Here is an 18,694-nt window from a genome sequence, read left to right on the forward strand (position 1 = left end):
TAAAAAAGCTAAGTAGACAATGACAGATGTTGGCTTGAGCAGATGTCTTGATGCTTTCAGTGCTCTCAGAGGATGCTCTCATCAAAGGATGAAGTCAGTCTGGCTTTTAAAGAACTGTGTATTGAGAAACTGTAAATGAACAGAATCACAATCAGACAAAAATACCATTATATTTACTACCAGAAGTGCGTAATTTTTTTTTCTGAATAATATTCTGTACAGCAAACATTTCATGGATTTGATACGTTGTGACTCATTACATCGTTATGTTGCAAGACAAATCTCATTGCACTTATTAATACAGGCCATATCATCTTTTGTACTTAAATTCAAACATTTTTTTCTAAGCGCAGCCTGTGAAGAACCAGTACATTTGGAAGCTGCAATAAGTAGGCAGGAAATCCCATTGATTCACGAAGGGGTTTTATTGTTTTGTCTCTGCCTTTTATTGTTTTCCACGACTGGAAAAGCAACTGTCCTAAGCGGAGCTGTGGCAAAGGGGCACAGCGCTGAAGGCTTTGCTGCCCGAGCTGGCACGCTGGCTGCACGCAACTCGTGGAGGAGAAGGGAAATGGCCGTGTTACTGAGTCACAGCGTTACATGTGTCTGGGCTTACCTGCCTGAGACTCCTCTGGCTGGCTGCCTGGAGTGAAATCAAAGGAGGCTGAGGAAAGACAGGAGAGAGGAGGAAATGAAACAATGATGGCCATAGAGCCTAATAATACCGATGGTCCTTCAGGGGATCGGTGGGGTGCGTGGTTCTGGAATAACTGCTGCCAGGCTGCTGCCAGAAGGGTGACAAGCTGTTTTTCCGAGGCCAGTGATGAACACAAAAAGATATTAAACTCTCTCGCAGCACAGATGAAAGGAGCAGGGAGTCGGGGTGTGGAAAGGAGGGAAGAGCAGCCTCTTAAGGAGAGACATCACTGGAGTTGCAGATGCCCCTGGACCCTGGGTTTGCAACCAAAGCCAGGGACCGATGGGCTGTGGGGGGGATTTCAGGGGTTTCGAGCTGCTGGAGAGGTGATGAGGGGGAAGCCCCAAACACCGAGACCTCCCGTAGGCTTAGCTCTGTCCCCTGGTCTGTGGTGGGCTTTCTGCTGTACCACCAGCCATTCTGCCCTGAAGGGACAGTGACAGCTGTCCATCGCAGGCTGTTTGGAGGGGAAGGGGCTGGCAGGAAATGGGTTCAAAAACAGCAATCCTGTTTATATACCAACACTGGGGGGGGAGGGGGATGGGACGGATGGACAGACAAAATGGGGGTGCCCAGAAGGAGGTGAACATGACAGCAGCCCCCATCTACTTAGCTTGTACCCTGGCAGAGATGGCAAAGCCGGGGTGGGGAGGGACACTGCTCCCCAACCTGGAATGATATCTGGCTTTTTTTTTTTTCCCCCACAGACATCCTTTATTAGACCAGCCATTACCACCTTTCCCCACAAACCTCATCTTCCCTGTGTCCTTAGACTGCCACGGCCGCAGCATCACTGCCGTACCTGTGAGCCGGGGGCAGGTGCCCACGGGAGAGGCTGCCGGGGGGAGAGCGAGCCCAGGTGCACCATGCGCTGGAGCCATCTTCCCACCAAAACCGGCCAGGCGTCTGTGACTGAAATTTAATTTGCCTGGTGCGTTCAGTGGACATTTTAATCAGCATTTCCTACAATCTACTTGGCAAAGAGGCTCAACTGGCAGCTGCCTGACTGAATGGGCTTTGCACCCAGTCTAACCTTCTCCATTCGCAATTTCCAGTGCTGGAAAACCTCTCTGTCTCGCTCTCAGAAGTTTCTATAGCAATCATGGCCGTCCTAGCGAAGCACTGAAAATGGCAGCCCATTCAGATTGTAATTTTGCTGGTCAGTAATTGCTCCTCTTTCCATTGGCCTCTGAAACGTCACTTTTGGGGAGCTATCAACCACAACTGGAGGAGACCGGTCCTCTGCTTGTGTTTTCAACAAACTTCACTCTCCCCCACCCCAACTAACTTTGTTAGCTGTTTGCGGCTTGTTTGAACCTTGACTAAGAGGGAAGTGGTGTTGGGCACATCACACCTCAGCTACAGGAAAGACCTGAGGTGAGTGATGCTCTTAACAAGCCTGCAGGAAAAAAACCTCGTTGCCTGTTGTGACCTGAACATTATCCACCACTGTAAGTAGACAAAAGTTACATGTGCCTGTTTGGCTTTACTAATTGTAAAAGACCAGAGGATACGAAGAAAGCTTTTTCTTCATGTCATTGAGCTTACTTTTCCTGGTTCAGTTAACTTCAGCTTAAACGATCACTTGATCTTTTGTTCTGTGCTTCATCTTTCAGCAGCTGTCATCGCTCTTAATTACCGTGACACTGAAGAACAGCACGCTAAATATATTTTAAGTAACAGAACGGAAGGTTTTGCTTCTTGCAAGAAGAGGATGTGGTAGCAACACACCCCAGCTTGTGAAGGAATTGATCAACCATTTCTCGAGCTCTTCTAGTAATCTTTCCCTATACTTTTTACGGCTATTGTTGCCTGCTGGAAAAAATTAGCTTAAAGCTGAGTAAGGGGAATTGTGGATAAGTGTTTGCAATTTGGCTTTGGACTGACACAGTGTGATTGCACTCAAAGAATGTGAAGTCTTTGCACTGGCAGCAGTACTCAAATCTGGGAATATAGGATTCGCATTGGAAAAAAAAAAAGTGGATTTTTATAACGATTTAAATGAACAATTTCAGCTAGAGAGTGGATTAACAGAGCCAACTAAACCCTTCACCCTGACAAAGAACTGGCGGGAGGACTATAGAAACTCATCCAAAATTTTACCAACATGAATGCAGAGTAATAGGTCAGCGAGAAGCATTTCTGTATTTTAATGGCGCTCTTAGAATTCAATTCAATTTAAAACAAAAGTTGTTTTACAAATATGTGGAGAATGCAGAAGGCTGGAGAGGGAGCAAGTGGCCTGCATCCTCCATCTGCTCCATCCTCCCTCTACTCTGTGCGAGGGACGGCCACTGCGCGTCCTCCTTCTCGACAGACAGAAAGACAAACGCAGGCACTGCCCCAGCTCAAGCGTCAGAAACGTCTCCCATTCTGCAGGGGCAGGGGTGCACCCCCAGACCCCACACCCTGTGTTTCATCTGCGCCAGAGACCTCAAGGCCCAAAGCCAAGCAGCAGGAAACTCCAAGCCCAGGGGTCTAATTGGCTGACAGCGAAAGCAGATCTTGAACAATAAGAATCCCAAATTAACAAAAAAAAAAAAAAAAAAAAAAGGCACTTTAACTGTGTCTTGCACTCAGCCGGAGCCCCCCGCCCTCACATTGCCGGGGAAGAGAGTCAGAGGCATGGAAAAAAGGTTTCAAAACCGAAAATCAGGGCTGCCGGCAGCACTAACTGCGGAGGACAAGTCGAAGCTGCCTCTGGAGGAGGACCCTTCTGACAAGCCCTGGATACACCTACCAAAAGCTGAGCTGCGTGCAGAGCAACGGCCCGCGGTGCTATGGCTCAGCCAGGCAACCAAGCACCCAGAAACTGGCAGGGCTGCCAGTCCAGGGTTGCCCCCTGGAGAGAGAGACAGAAAAAAACCCCTCTGTCACCAAGTAATTAACACAAGGCCTATCTATTCAGAACAACATACCTAAAAATAGCATGAACAGTAAGTGAAACGTTTAGAAAATCTGGATTTGTTAGTTTTTCTTTATTACAACATAAATTCTTCTCAAATAACAGAAGGATTTAACAGTGTTCAGTTTGTTATATATTAGACTCAAAATTATGTATTTTTTAAAAAATCTCTCAGTTTATAACACAAGGAAAATCCCAACAGAACTTATAAAGGCACTGTAGTTCACAAGTACTGGAGCTAAGGCTGTAATGAATCATATATGAAATTTGTCATTAAAGGTAGAAGAAAAGCCACATGGATTGGTTAGGGTTTTAATCACAAACTTTTTGTTTTTTCTTTTTTCTTTAAAATAGATGCATTATACAAAAAAAAAAAAAATCATCACTACAGAGGGGCACGTGTTGTTTAGTTGATGGCATTAATTCTGTAACCCAAACAAGGAAACTAATCCACTTTGAGTAGCTAAATTATTTTTTGCACTGTTTACATACTTTACTGAAGTATTTTCATCCCAGAGCCTCAGCAAGCATCTTAGAATATTAATGAGTGAAGCCTGGCAGCACTCCAGCGTTACCAAATAAGAAAGTAACATCGTTCCCACTTTAGCAACAGGGAAACTGAGGCACTGGGATTATTCAGATCCGGGTAATTGCAGAAAGAAAACTCCTGGATCTTGATCCTCTTAGACAGGTCTTGATGGGGAGGACTGGTCTTCCTCCTTGTTGGATGGCTGGTGACTGTGCTGCGCGCTGTTGGAAACCTGGTCGGGTTTTTTCATGTTTAAATTGCTGCAAAATAGGTGACATCTATCCAGCTATAGTGACATTACGATCACCTTTACTCAAAAAAAGCTCTTAATGGTTTTCCTTTGTAGATCAAATAGCGACAACTGCAAGAAGTGCATCTTCAATCCCTGCAAAGACCCGTGGAAGGCGGTTGTCTCGTTATACCCAAAATACTGCAATTGTTCCCTTGATCTGTGCAAAGGTAAATACTGAAAACCAATAGCTTTGAAAGACAGGATTGCAGTATTTATTAAAAAAAAAGATAAGTTAAGAGCTACTGCACAAGAATATGAAATGAAAATACAGCTTTAAAGATAAAACATCTATATGGATAGAGCAACTATGCTCACAGAAGCTGTAATTTAAATTTTCAGGCACAGGGATCATTCCTTTGTCAATCAAGTATTTGAAGTAAGTTAGCTGAGAGATTCTCAGCCAGGACGTGGCCTTTATATACCAACATAAAATGTTGCACGTGGTCCGTATCACAAGGATTTTACTTCTTGTGACAGCAAAATATCATACCACATCAATATGGTTACTCAAAAAGACCTTTAAAAATAACTCAGCAGTAATGTTTGCTGAATGACTAAAAGGGAAATAAGAACACATTGCAGATCTGAGATGAAATGAATGTGCAACACTTGAACTTGGGACAGAAGCATCCAGTATAAATCCAGCAATTTTAAGGCCACTAAAGAGTGTGCATAATTTATTCACAGGCATCTCACTGTTTACATTTTGCCAACTAAAACGTCTTAAAGTGGGAATAAAAAGTCATGGAGGAGCAGGCCAGACAGCAGGGGACAGGACTGCTGAGTGCGTAGGTGACCCAGCGCCCTGGGGCAAGAAATACCCAGCGTGGTCCACCGTGCCCCAGGGAGAGATTCTGGCCAGCACCAATTGCCTGGAAGTTGTTTGGCCTCAGAAGAAGCGCCTCCAAATTCCCTATTGGAAAGAAACTCGATACATACCACAGCATTATTAGCAGCCTCATAAAATAAGCACACGGGGCCTCTGTTTTTTTAGGGAAGCGGATGGACGTAAGTATGCTTCTGTGGGTACTGTGGGGATCTCTGCCCTGGCATCCGGGCTGGCTGACAAATTGGTCCCACCAATCTCTCCTTCTGGTCTTAACCTAAAAGTGGCAATCCACACTCTGCAGTGCAACCACAAATACTGCACAGTCATTCGAGCAGTTTTTCTTGTTTTCAGCCCCAAAACACTTCTATAATATTCTTCATTTCTTCTCCTTGATTACTGCCAGCACCTACCAATGGCTCCCAACACACAGTTTCCTTGGTGGCCAAGGAAAGACTACACTATGGGTTTTTTTAGCAATAAGCCCTGGAAGCAGGGCTGGCTCTGGAAGCTTTTAGGAACTTCCCTCCTGTGGTTTGACAGAGCTCACCTATATCCCAGGAGGCTTACAATGATTCCTCAGTCCCACTGCATTTAGAAGCTTCCAAAAACCTGGGATATCTGAGTTTGGGATGGGTGCTCAGATTGCAGAAAACCCTCAAATACCAACAAGGCAAAGCTGCACCATTTTGAACACAAACAGATCTGCCCGGGGGGCTCCAGGGGGCCCCTGGTTAAATGAGGTTGGTCATCGCCCACACAGACCACAGAGAAACTCTGCAATTCCCTGGCCTCAGACAGTTCTCCATGGGAATGCAGAACCTGCCAGAACCTCCTCTCTCACACGTCCCGAACGTCTCACCTGTGTCGTGCAGGATTATGCATTTCCCCTGTACCACGTGACAGAGGTGGACATATAGGCTAAACATATAAACAGCTTTTAAAATAATGCAAATAAATATCAAGATGCTTCAGGGTATCTACCACCACCTCCCATTTTCCCACAATACGTTCTGGTTCAGACAGGGCAAGAGGCATTTGAATGCTACTAGAAATAAAGTCAAGGCTGAAGCTTCAGGAAAGTTACTGGCGCAGGCCCAGGCCGATGAGTATAGACTGCCATGTATAAATATAGAACCACACACACTTAAATGACATATATTACTTTTATCTATATTTTTATATATATGTATAAATTAAGTATACATATGTGTGTGTATATACAGACACACACATGAAATCTCAATAGTCTCTCTATTGAGAAACCTAATAAAAATTTCTGAAAATATACATCAATTATTTGGATATTCTTAAGTATAAGCAATGTATTCAGATTAGGTGTTTCATAAATACACTTTAAAATTCTCCATGGTAGTCGCCTTTGTGGGAATAACAACATAGTTGCATAAGTTGTAAATTATAAATATAGGCTTTTAAAATTCTTTGAACAACGGGTATAGCCAGTATAAGGTAACTTCCAGGACAACCAGAAGTGATCAGAACAGAAAACCAGACTTGAGCACACGGCTGCAAGACACCTGTATTGCCGTAACACACGCAAACGCACAGGACCTCCAGTGCTCCCCCACCCCCAAAAGTCCCTTTTAAAAGCTTTCTGTAATTGCGATGGGGGTTACAGTCGAAACAATTTAATTAGGCTTAAAGGCAGAGAAGAGCATTTGTGATAACAGATACAGTACAAGAAAAAGGTCACATTGCAAAATCCAAGAAACCCCCTCAGATCTGGGGACAGCGTGTTATATATTTCCTCCCTAAGAAATGGGGGCAATCTTTTTCAGTCCATCTGCATAATATTTTTTCCCTATTCAGGGTTTCTAAATATGCTTTTAAAATTACTTTTTATAAAAATACAGTATAAGCCAATATGCACGATACCGTATTTTGGTTTAGTTAGATTAAAACCAAGAATGACACAATTGTATTTTTACCTAAAAGAAAGTTTCCAACTACAAACACGAGGATGGGTGATGTGTTTTGAGGTATCAGTGAATGTCCCATCTTTTCCATAAAACACATCCCTATTGTCACATGATGAATTGCCTCAGCAGTACTACGTACTACTCCTCCCAGATCAGAGCAGGTGTGCTAGCAGCAACGGAGGGTTTCATATAGATGAAGTCTGAGAAAATTCAGGGTAGAAATATGTCACTGGTGTTAGAGGCAGCATATCCAGGCTTGCAGGAACTGCAGAATTTAGGAGGAGTATTAACTTGCACTGTTATGTTAGAGTATGACCTGTCTTATCATAGTTTCTTTTCCCATCCATGATTACTTAGATCTTAATCCTATGCAATTTCCAGTACCTTCGAGCTCCTCCTCAGGCTTCTCTCTTGGTTCAAACCATTAGTTTTCAATGAACCAGACAGAGCAACAGTTTGATTACAAGAAACTCTTAGAGCTTGAAAATCAGCAGATGGCTACACACAGGAAATAGGAAAAAAAACCAACCCCGAATACACTACAGAGGAGTTCCAGGATTCTAGCTTGGACCTATACAATATCAGGAGTTTTATAAAGCAAGCATTTGATTTTTCTTTTGTGCAAACGGCATTGTATGTGACAGAAGGCAGTGCACGAACCACAAAGCGCCCTCTTCACATGACGTTATAAATCTACTGTGAACCCTGCATGGCCCATTAACTTTGTCTCTAGACCAATTCTCCAGAAAAATTCTAATCCCATTAAACTTCATGACTGTCAAAGTTGTATTTTACAGAAAAGAAAATGAAGGCAAAATTTCACATGTCCACAGACTGGTGGTACAGAAAAGTAACTGAGTCCTCATGTCTTAAGCACAAAAAACAACTGATGAAAGAAAGGCATGGTCCAGATGATAAAGTGCAATTATTATTTCAGTTGTGCTAAAAAGCTTTCCAATTCTGTAGTTTTACTTCTTGGTGATTTTATTCAACTTTTAATTATGAAGTTTTTTTGCTTCTGTCCCCATCTTTCCAGTACTGTTCAGTTTGCATTTCTGTAAGCCGTGAGACAGTACGCTGAAAGGCAAAGATTTCCTCTTCTCCTGTAAACATGGAGAGTCCTTTGGCAGAATCCTACATTAATACACAAAAACAGTACCACAAAACTGTGAGAGACGCAGCTGTACCGAAGTGCATCCTATCTAATTCCTAAGGCCGAGTGCTTTACAGGCTTTGACAGCAGCATGGCACCAGAAAACTAACATTAACATCGAAAATTAAAGAAAACCAAAACAGCTAGGTAATCCTGTGAAGGAACATAGCTAAACAATAATTCGGATTTAAAACAACACGATGACATGTTCACCATCTATTTTCACTTTTCGTTTGACTAATTGTATGCTGATTTAGACAAATCATTTAAAAATTCATTAACAATAACTATGTTATAGGGAAAAGGAAAAACAGAATAAGCAGCATGCAAAATAGCACCGTTTGTGAGGCAGTCCTATACAGTCTAGGAAGAAGTAGAACAATCTTTTATTTCTGTATTTTAAATGTAGGAGATAAATCAGTATTTTCATACATGACTGAACGGATATAATGATTAACAATTAAAATGACCCTAAAACTTACGCAAAATGATCCTATATATTGTGACATTTTCTTTGACTATGAGTAACTAACATAACATGCAATTATGAGTGACGGATACACTGCAGAAAAAGCAGCAAATCACTAGTTAAATGTTTACTTGATTCCTCTTCCTGAAATGCTGCTGTAATTATGAGACCAAAACCAATTTTGTTACAAAAGGGAGACGATGTTAATATCATGTACCTGGCTCAAGTCCAAATCATCCATCAGCACTCTGTTGTCCTCTAGCTCACCATTGTCATGTTCTACCAGGAACAAGCTTTGGAGAGGAGTCACTGCAGAACAAATAATACGCACCTGAGAGAAGGAAAACAGGCAATACTATCATCACTTGGGCTTTGCAGAAAAAGGATAAAATACATGTTTTATGAAAAGCAAACTTTAAATTATAACATTGGGGGTTTTTTCCAGGTATTTTCCCTTTCTCTTATTAGGACTGCTGTTAAAGATTTACCCGACTTTGTCATTTTGAATATTAACCTTACAGGATCTTTTTCTCAAAAACAACTCATGTAACTTTTACTGAGGGAAGAGCATAACTGCTATTAAATACTCAGAATCTCTACTATATAGGCAATGAGTTCACAATCAAGTTTACTTTCTAAAATTAGAGCTATAAAGTATCAGTAACCAATGCTTTCTTTCCCTCCATAGTTATACTCCTCTAAGCAGGTAAGTGCACCACTCACGTATTTCCATCTAAAGAATGTTTAAATTCCAAATTTCCCAGAAGGCTGACCTGAGCCACTCTCGCTTTCACCTATGCCACTCAAGTGCACATTATTTGCTAATAACAATAATGATGCTGCTTTCATGTCTGCTGGGAGGAGATACAATGTGCAGTGAGCTACAGTATCTCTGGGGGGCTGCAATGAAGACAGACTGAAGGATTACTACAGGAGACACTTGTTGAGAGCATGCAGGCAAAACGTTTGCGTTGTGGACAGGTCTCCACAAATACGCTCTCTCAGGTAGTTTTTCTAAACAACTACTTGTGATGGGAGTTTAACACTCACAGTTTTCCTGTGGAGGAAGTAATAGAAAGCAGCTGTTTGCTTGCAATTCTTAATGACAGCACATACATAGAGCAGATCACACATTCCCCCCTATTTCTAATACACTATTACTAGTTTATAAATATAAAGCATATCCTCTTAGAAATTGTCCACTTCCAAATCATAAAGCACAAAAGTATCTGGCTGACCTGAATGAAACTACTCATACACTTCATTCAATACCTTGCTGAATCAGGGCCTTTCTAAACATCTTGCCAGGACATTCTTGAAAAAAAAATCTCAATTGATATTTCCTGATTGCATAAATATTTAAGTGTGTGCATATACAATCACACATAAGATAGGGTTTCATATCTTGTATTACTTTTTAAAAAATCACCTTAACTATGAACTTCTCTTTGTTTTAGTAGTGTTGATTTTGCTTCCATGATTGAAACCTCTGTAAATCCACATGAAGTGCTACATTTATCATTACTATTCCATTAGCAGTTCTGCAACCTAATGTAAAGCCTATAGTGACTGTTTCCTTTAAACTGAATGATGTAACGATACTATTAATTCCTCAGTACCCTGTTCAGGAACACACTGATTCTTGACCAACTGCCCATACAGATTAAAATGTAAAAAGTTTAAATTTACTCCAGCCCAGTTAGCAGCACAATCTTTCATTATTAAAATGATGACATGGCTTCTGCGGTTTTCCTGGGTTAGAAAAGAAATAACATCCCTATTCAAGAAAAGCAAATGAGCTCAGGCTTATATTTATGGTCATGCTTAATACTCACAGAAATAAAAAAAATCAATACCTGCTTATTTGCTTTTATTGCAATGGGGCCTTTTTTGTGAAGCTGGGATGATGCTTCTTGGCAGTGCTCATTCATTCTGTTTATGTTTTCCAAATCATTACTACAGAAAACCTTACTTCAAACCAGTTACAACAGTCAGGTTTTAGGGCTCCCAATATTATTCCTATACGTACAGGAAAGGTTTGGTTCTCACCTTATGCTCATAAAAGGTATCAATAAGAGTAATGAAACGACGAGCTTGTGTCCTTTTTGCCATTGTAAGAAGTGGTATGTCACGAACAAAGACGGTGTCAAAATGCTTTGATACTTCCAAATAGTCACTGGCCCCAAGTGGCTGAAACAAAACAAACCATAAGAAATGGAAACCCAGGATAGAATGACACATAAACACCGTATCTTGAAATACTGTAATTACAGAAGAGAGGGTGTAAAGTCCTGATCATATTTTTATTTTTGTTTCTTCATATCTTGCTTCAAGAATGCTTGTTTGCCCTTACTGATATAGGTATATATGGGTGCTCATTCATACTGTTGGCTTTACCTGAACAGTGTTCGATAGTTAAAAATGTGGCTCTTCTGCATCCTGACAATGTTACGATCTCTCTGACAATGTCAAACAAAATAATCACTATAAACCATAATCCGTAGAAGAAAACAAAAAACGTGGTTATGCTACAAAGTCAACCTAAAGCATAAATAATTTGAACAGCTATGAGGACGCTTTCCAGCAGCAAGATTTTTAAAAACAAATGCATAGGCTAGTTACTAAATCATAAGCTGACCTGCATTTAGTTCACCCAAGACTAACATAGACTGAATAAAAATCTTATGTTCTAAGTACTGAAAGCAACAGGAAATAAACAAAAATACAACTTTGTAGCAGTTCCTTTGTTCATGGTTTCACCTGTAATGATGAAATAAAAATCTGTAATAAGAACTTACTAGTTTCTATTTGTGTATCTAAACCATCAACAGAAGATATGAACAAAGAGTAGTAGCACATTCAAGTAAACATTTAAATATATTAAAATTACTTTTTCATTCCACGGAAAGTAATTTTTTCTGCAAGATCTACCCTATTAGTACTGCAGGCAGTACTTTATCTGGAGGTATTAAGTTGTCATATTTAGGAGAAAAACTTAATACGCCTGAAACTCATCCCATTAGTTCTACTTGTGCAAGTACTTCAGTATCTTGGACACAACTACTCCATAGAGCAAGATCAGCAGCATTTTGCATGAAAATGTCACAGCTCCCTTCCCAGGTAATGAAATGTGCTGTACCAACAGTATAATATGGTTATAAAGCACTGCAATATTGCTTATATCTTAAAAACAGGAAATAAAAAATATTTTCTCTAACCGAAATTGCTAAACAAATTTGCTGTAGGCCAAGCATAACTACTTAACTAGAAGCCTTCCGCAAGAAGATATTTTGAGCAATTATTAAGGGCTGTCCATGACCAGGGCTTTTGGTTTTATTTAGATGCAAGAATGAAAAACCCATAGAAATGGTCTATACGCAAGCACAGGAGAGTGAAGCCCTGTAGGCATTCCAAAAATTCTTCTGAAAATTAATGTGAATAAGATAGAGCTTCTCACTAGCTAACCCTCCAGGCAGGTATTAAAGTCTCTGACTCTAAGCCAGTTCTCCCATTTGCAGTCTCACGAATCGCCCTGCTTTCCCATTCACACCAGCACAACTTCCCTGCGGCATCTATGGAAAACAATTATTACAAAAACTTTCAAGTGTTTTTAGCAGTGTTTAAGAGCAGTATATACTATATCCTCTCCTCAAAGTTATGTGTACTATTTATTTTCTCCCTCCGTTTCAGGCCCCCAGCCACTATTATGAACTTCTTAACCAGGAATCAAGAAACTGATCATCATGAGGGCCATCAGCAACAGCTTCATGCATCACCTCTGGAAAAAAAAAAAAATCTCATCTCATCGAAGAGTAGCTGAACTTGAAATGTTTTGATGAAATTAAGCATGAAAAGGTTAAAGAAAGTGAAAGGAACTGGTGGATAGCAACATCAGAGAGCTAGCCCACCACCTATCTCACCATCAGACACAAGTAATAGCCAGCTGGACAACAATCATATCAAGTGCAAAAGAAAACAAGGGAAGCAATCAAAGCAACACATACTAGGATGCTGCTGGAGATTTTAAGATTGGTGGTAGGCAGTTTAGGTAACGGTAATTTTTATTTCATACTTTGGACTGAAGTACTGGTAAGTACAGAGGAGATCAAGTACGGCTGTGTGTACCTGAATACCTGAAAGGAACAACAGCAGCGATACAATTATGTGTGAAAAAGGAAGTCATTTGTCATGTCTCTCTTTAGATAAGAAATCATAGACACCACTGCTATTCAGGTTCATTCATTTATCACATGAAGAGCCCAAGCACTCTCCTGCCAAAGCCCAAAACCCTGAGGAATTACTCTGTCTTGCCCCAAGTGTGATATACTTTCTCACCTAATCCATATGAATACACCTTCCTCAAACACAAAGTATCAAATATTAAAAGCAGAGTCCTAAAATAAATAAAGAAAAATTAAAGGCTTAAAACTTGCAAAATCTGCAAACTGAAGTGCCAAACTGCTGAGCTATATATATACATCTAAGAACTTTGTGGGCACCTTGGTGGGTGTCCAGACAGGAAAATGGAAAAGCTGGGGAGTTGGAGGGCAGAAACAGGTACAGGACAAAAATAAGGCTAGTGCATTTCAAATGGGAAGAAAGGATGATGGAATAATACTTCTGCTTTTTACACAGACGTAAAACCACAGTTCATAGAGGGTTACAATATGTATCTTTATCATGGGTTAAAAATAATTCAATCTACTTCAGCAGTGCAAAAAGCAGGAAATCCAAAAATTCCTCTAATTAAGGAACTAAAAGGCAGATCATTTCGAGCTGTTTAACAAGAATTTCTGAAACCCCTACACCAGTGCTAAAAGATAACATCCTGTAACTGTTGGCAGAAACGTGCCTTTGGAGACTCCAAAATCTTATGATCAGAAAGATCTGAGCCTAGCAGCCATGAGAATTTTAATAGAGTAAGTTTGTACCTCCCTGACAAGACTCAAGTTTGGTGAGACACAACTGAAACTCTGAGTCAGCCAGTCTGTTGCTATGTATGGCTCAGCTGTAATTCTTTACATAGAAAAGTTCTCAAACCCTCTCCTTTTAGAGTTTAGAAAGACATAACCCTGGAGATGAAGACAGAGCTTTTAATATTGCTCTCAAAATGACGTACTCTCTTATTGGACAAGTCCTTTAATTCCTTATTCCTTACTCTACTTACTGTAAAAAAGAAGGAAAACCAGCAAATTTGCAAATGCTACAGGGACAGTTTAAAGCCCTTTTTGTATTCCTCTAACCTTGGTATTGGCCCAATTTCCACGCTGTGTGCAATTGCTTCGAAGCTTTTCTAACTCACCAGCTACACTCACAATGCTCCAAATGCAGGAGGACTGTGATGCAGGGGCACCCTGACAGCTTCTCAAGTCACATTCTCACTGAAGGCCTGTTGCCCTTGCAAAACTGGCATGAGGCTGGCGCAAGCGCCCATCTGCCAAGTCTGTGCCATGCAGCAAAGAGAGCCAGGGAAAATGGGTTCAAGGCCAGATGACACCACTGCTAGAGATTCTGGCCGTACAGTCCATATACAGAAGCTCCACTGATGAGCAGATTTCTGCTGTTTCAACAGACAACAGCCCTCCCCTCCCCTTTACAGTATTGCCTGCGGGCTCTTTTTCCTCACTTTGCAGCAAGCTACTGGCTGGGCCCCGACCGCCAACAATGCAGGCTTGGGACAAGATGACTAGACTAGTGGCAAATGATTTCAGACACACACCACTGTCCTCTGTATAATCCTCCAAGGCTGACATTTATTTTGCAAACCTCACCCAGTCACAGCAAGTATTCCATTTTAGTCAGCAGCATAAATGAAGGTATTACTTCCTCTGAAGTTGCTAATGAAGCTACAAATCCTCCTAATATTGACAGATATATATGCAATCCTCTTATTAAAACTTTAGCCTGATTAATCTGGTCCTCTGAACAACATTCTAAAAACAACAACTTGATTTGATGTGTGTTTCTGGTACTGTCTGATCTTTTTTTGTTTTGTCAATTATCGATCAACACTCAACCATAATACATTTATGTAACAATTGTCACCATTTGTTACCAGTTCTTTCACATGCTGCAATATTTTATTTTTTTAAAAAAACAAACATTAACAGAGAAGAATCTTTCTTATGGTATTATTGTTCCTGCTTGTCTATCTAAGGTAAAACTGTTGTAGATTTTTGTCATTAACTCTGATGCCAAGAGTCAGTATTTTACAGGCATCATACTAATGCAAAATGCATTAGCACTAACAGGGGCCACCCTCCTCACAAAGTGTTTACTCCACTTCAGGCTGCTTGACTGAGTTCTCACCTACGTTTGGTTTTGTTTCTCTGTCTACTTAATGCATTTTCAGCTATCATCATCTCAGTTCAAGTAGGACGTTTATTATTTGGGGCTCTCTGTGGACTGTTTTAAGAGTTAGTTGTCTCCTGTTTCTATTATATATTCCATTTAATTAAAGTATAAAGCATCCTTCTTTGTTGATACTCATCAATGACAGAGTAGCTCATCTTTTAGAGATTGTCTGAAGAATACAGAACACTTTACATATGTTAGAAAAAGATATTTCATCTCAAGAGAAAATTTATTTTTGTTTATGTTGGAAGATATTCCAAGGCCAGTTCCAGTAACGTCCCGAAGAGTTGTGACTGACAATAACTACAATTTAGTGCAGACACTTCAACACTCCAAAACTTCCTAAAACCAACATACAGTTTAAGACTAGATAATATCTGCAACTTAGAAATTAAGCAAGAAAAAAAAAATAAATATAGAGCTCTTTCTGTTATTTCCAAAGCAGCCACACACTATCACTAGTAGGGCTGATAAAATAGGGCATTGAGGTAATATTTCAAGATCATAATTCAAGAAAGGAACAGAAAAACCTAAGGTGTGTTCTGTGAGGCAGCTGCCTGCTGAAGTTTAAATAAAATATGTATGATAGTTAGGGCATGGCTAACTTGGTTAAAAAATTTAAAGACACTGATGGCAGTGCAAATCTATCAGAAAACTCCGTAAGTTACAGGCAAAGATAAGAAGTTCATCTGAAACATTACTAATGGAATGAGAATTTAATGAAGAAGAAAATTTTCTATCAAGTTTTACTGATAGAAGTTTTACTGTGGGGAAAAAAAAACCCAAAACATGTCACTGTGTAATTAGAGATCACATCAGAGGGTATACTGAGGAAAGATTAAAATAACATGCAGTTTTGTTTTGAGGCTTCCTAACTAAGCATTATGAGTTGGCCCGTAACTTTAAGATCATTATTTTAATTTGTTTGAACACTACTTGACATGAGGCTAAACAACTCGTTTGTTAAAATATTCACTAATTGATTCACTATTCTTTCTTTTAAAATGTTCTTTAATGTACGTTTTAGTTACTAGGAGGGAAGACACCAAAAATAAGCAGACCAATGATGTTTCCAGCAGTAATCACACAAATGAAAGCTGCATTTTAAAAATGGTATTAAAGCTGAAAAGTCAGACACAGATGTTAGACAGCAGTTGCCTGTGCACCCTTAGTCTTTATCTCTTGGATACATGCTATAGTTTTGACTTACATTAACTGATGCTTCCCCCTCTCCCAGGACCCTTGACCTACCCAGTATGCAGAACAGTGGTTCTCACATAATGCACAATTTTCAACATGTGTTTTGTCCTCATTTCTGGTGTGTCACAAGATCTCGTTTTTCACAGACTTTTCAAACGCTTGTGTGGAAGAAGAATTATGCACTACTTCTTCAGGTTTTGTTACCACAACAGCTAAATTCATCACTGCATGTGAAGTACCTATCTCCACAACTACAGCTGTGAATCAAAAAAGCGATACTACCTCCATTTTACAAACAGAAGACAGAGAAATTCAAGTTAAAAGCATATGCAAGCTCTTGGTGCCAGGTTAAGGACTTCCAAAAGCTGATTTTTTTAGGTTTCAAGCAACACTGCCAATTCAAAGTACAACACCCACTGACTTCAGTTAGACTCATCACTACAGCAGTCTAGAACTCAGTGCCTCAAGAAGAATGTCCAGAAAAGATTACAGTTGCCAGCAGTGAAAAGGTGGGCGTTTGGTTGCGGGTTTTTTGGTTTTTGTTTGTTTTAAATAAGAATAGTATCACGCGCTAACTCTGGTGCAGACTATGACAGAAGCCAATTATGCAAGGCAGCATTCAACTGTATGTGCTCATCCGCTTACAATATCACATAGCAACGATTATTATTGCACCGCCTCTACAGGAAGAGGGAAAAACTCACATAACACAAGCAACAGCCATTCTGGAATTTCCTAACTGCATTTTGGTGTTGATAGCACCTTATCTTATACCTACTGCACATCCTTTGTGTAAGTTGTTTTCCAGCTTTGACACCCACATGGATAAACAGTACAGCACGAATCTGAGATTTTCTACCCTGGGGTAGAAGATATTTTCTAGAGCAAATACAGCCCCTTGCTATCTCAGGTTACCTCATCACAGAATCCTGCTAATAACTGATTTTGCTTGATCTTACAGCAGAAATTTTTTCAGTCACATTTCTCATAGTGGAAAGTTGTTTCAGACCTTTGTTCTTCTGATGATTAAGATGCTGCTTGTAACTTCCAGCTTTTTTTTTTTATTTATAAACAATTTTATATTTGTGTATGACAGTGCTATCTACCAACTGGAATAGTGCTTTTCCATTCTTGGTCTTTATTTGGGGTGACTGATGTGGATAAGGTTCTCACATTTATTTTATTTTTTTCTCCTGTGGGGAGAACATGCACGCCATCCTAGCCTAGACTCTCCCAAGTACACCTTTTCCGCACCTGCTCTGCTTGAGTTCATTTTCTTGCAGACAGCTGAATACTGCTTTAGTCATTGATATTTGCCCGTTTCCCCGTTTTACCCCGAGTTGAAATGTGTCAGTCTCACTAGAGCACACTCCTGTGTTCATTCATCATTCAGCACAATCACTCCTGCCTTAGAAGAGCTTACCTACTAAACAGCAACGGACATCCATACTGAACCCACAAGAAGTGAGATGTCTCAAAGACCTATCAGCTGGTCAAAGCTGGCTACAGCCTAGTGGAACAGCAAAAGGCGTGCTTCTGCTCCCAAAGCCCTCACCGACAAATTCCCAGTGCCAACCCCAAAGGCATTTGGCAACAAAAAGGTCTCCAAAAATACTTACTTGAAAAAAAAAAGTTTCTGTTACTTTGTACAGTAAGCAAACAAGCCTACAACCAATTTCAACAGGCATAAACAGGTAAAACACAAAAGACCATAATAAAGAAGTGTATATACATAAAAATTACATGTAAGTTCCCCTTAAGTAAGCTACTACATCACAATTCAAGTGATCTGGTGATTTTTTTAAGTTTTCAAAAGAACCTGGATTTTCAAAAGAACCTACAGGATTTATATATGGGTTTATAGGTTATTCTATTTATAGGTCTACTTAAATATTGGCACTTCCTGCTAAGATTTCAAAACCATGGCCAAGAAAGCTTTAAAAAAAAAAAGTACATTCCGGCATTTAAGAAACAAAGAATTGAATTAAAAAGGCAAACCCATAAAACTACAATCAGCTTCAAAAATCTTGTCTTTGTGTATTCCCCCAAGGTTTATGCAGCTTTCACTGGAGGGAGTGCTTTCTAAAATTAAGCCCCGATACACATAAAATAAGGTATAAAACAGAAAGGAGGTTTGACTAACAGTATTACTACATTACAATATTTCCACCTGAAATAACTTTCTTACGTGTATTTCATAAAACATACTTGTGAGTTACATAAGGCAACTTTTTTTTTTTGGGGGGGTGTAGAAACTGATTAAATTCCACAAAGAAAATGTAGCTTATGAAAGACGGGCTCTCAGTCCAGATGTTAAGCTGCAAAAGCT

At 40.0% G+C, this 18,694-nt stretch overlaps 1 protein-coding gene across 3 annotated transcripts in view; it reads right to left on the bottom strand.

Moving 5' to 3' along the window:
• Positions 1-3,656: 3,656 nt before the first annotated feature.
• AFG1L (AFG1 like ATPase) overlaps positions 3,657-18,694 on the bottom strand; it is an 80,299-nt gene continuing 65,261 nt past the window's right edge. For 2 of the 3 annotated variants that reach the window (XM_074580994.1, XM_074580993.1), the window contains 3 exons: positions 10,861-11,001; positions 9,029-9,142; positions 3,657-8,323 (listed from right to left, as the gene is read on the bottom strand). In XM_074580994.1, the coding sequence (XP_074437095.1) occupies positions 8,189-8,323; positions 9,029-9,142; positions 10,861-11,001 (390 nt within the window). In that variant the 3' untranslated portion in view covers positions 3,657-8,188. The remainder of the gene's footprint in view (positions 8,324-9,028; positions 9,143-10,860; positions 11,002-18,694) is intronic. The other variant, XR_012586265.1, reaches the window with a different exon arrangement.

This window comes from Larus michahellis, chromosome 3 (assembly GCF_964199755.1).
Source record: "Larus michahellis chromosome 3, bLarMic1.1, whole genome shotgun sequence".
In the NCBI taxonomy this organism is placed as follows: Eukaryota; Metazoa; Chordata; class Aves; order Charadriiformes; family Laridae; genus Larus; species Larus michahellis.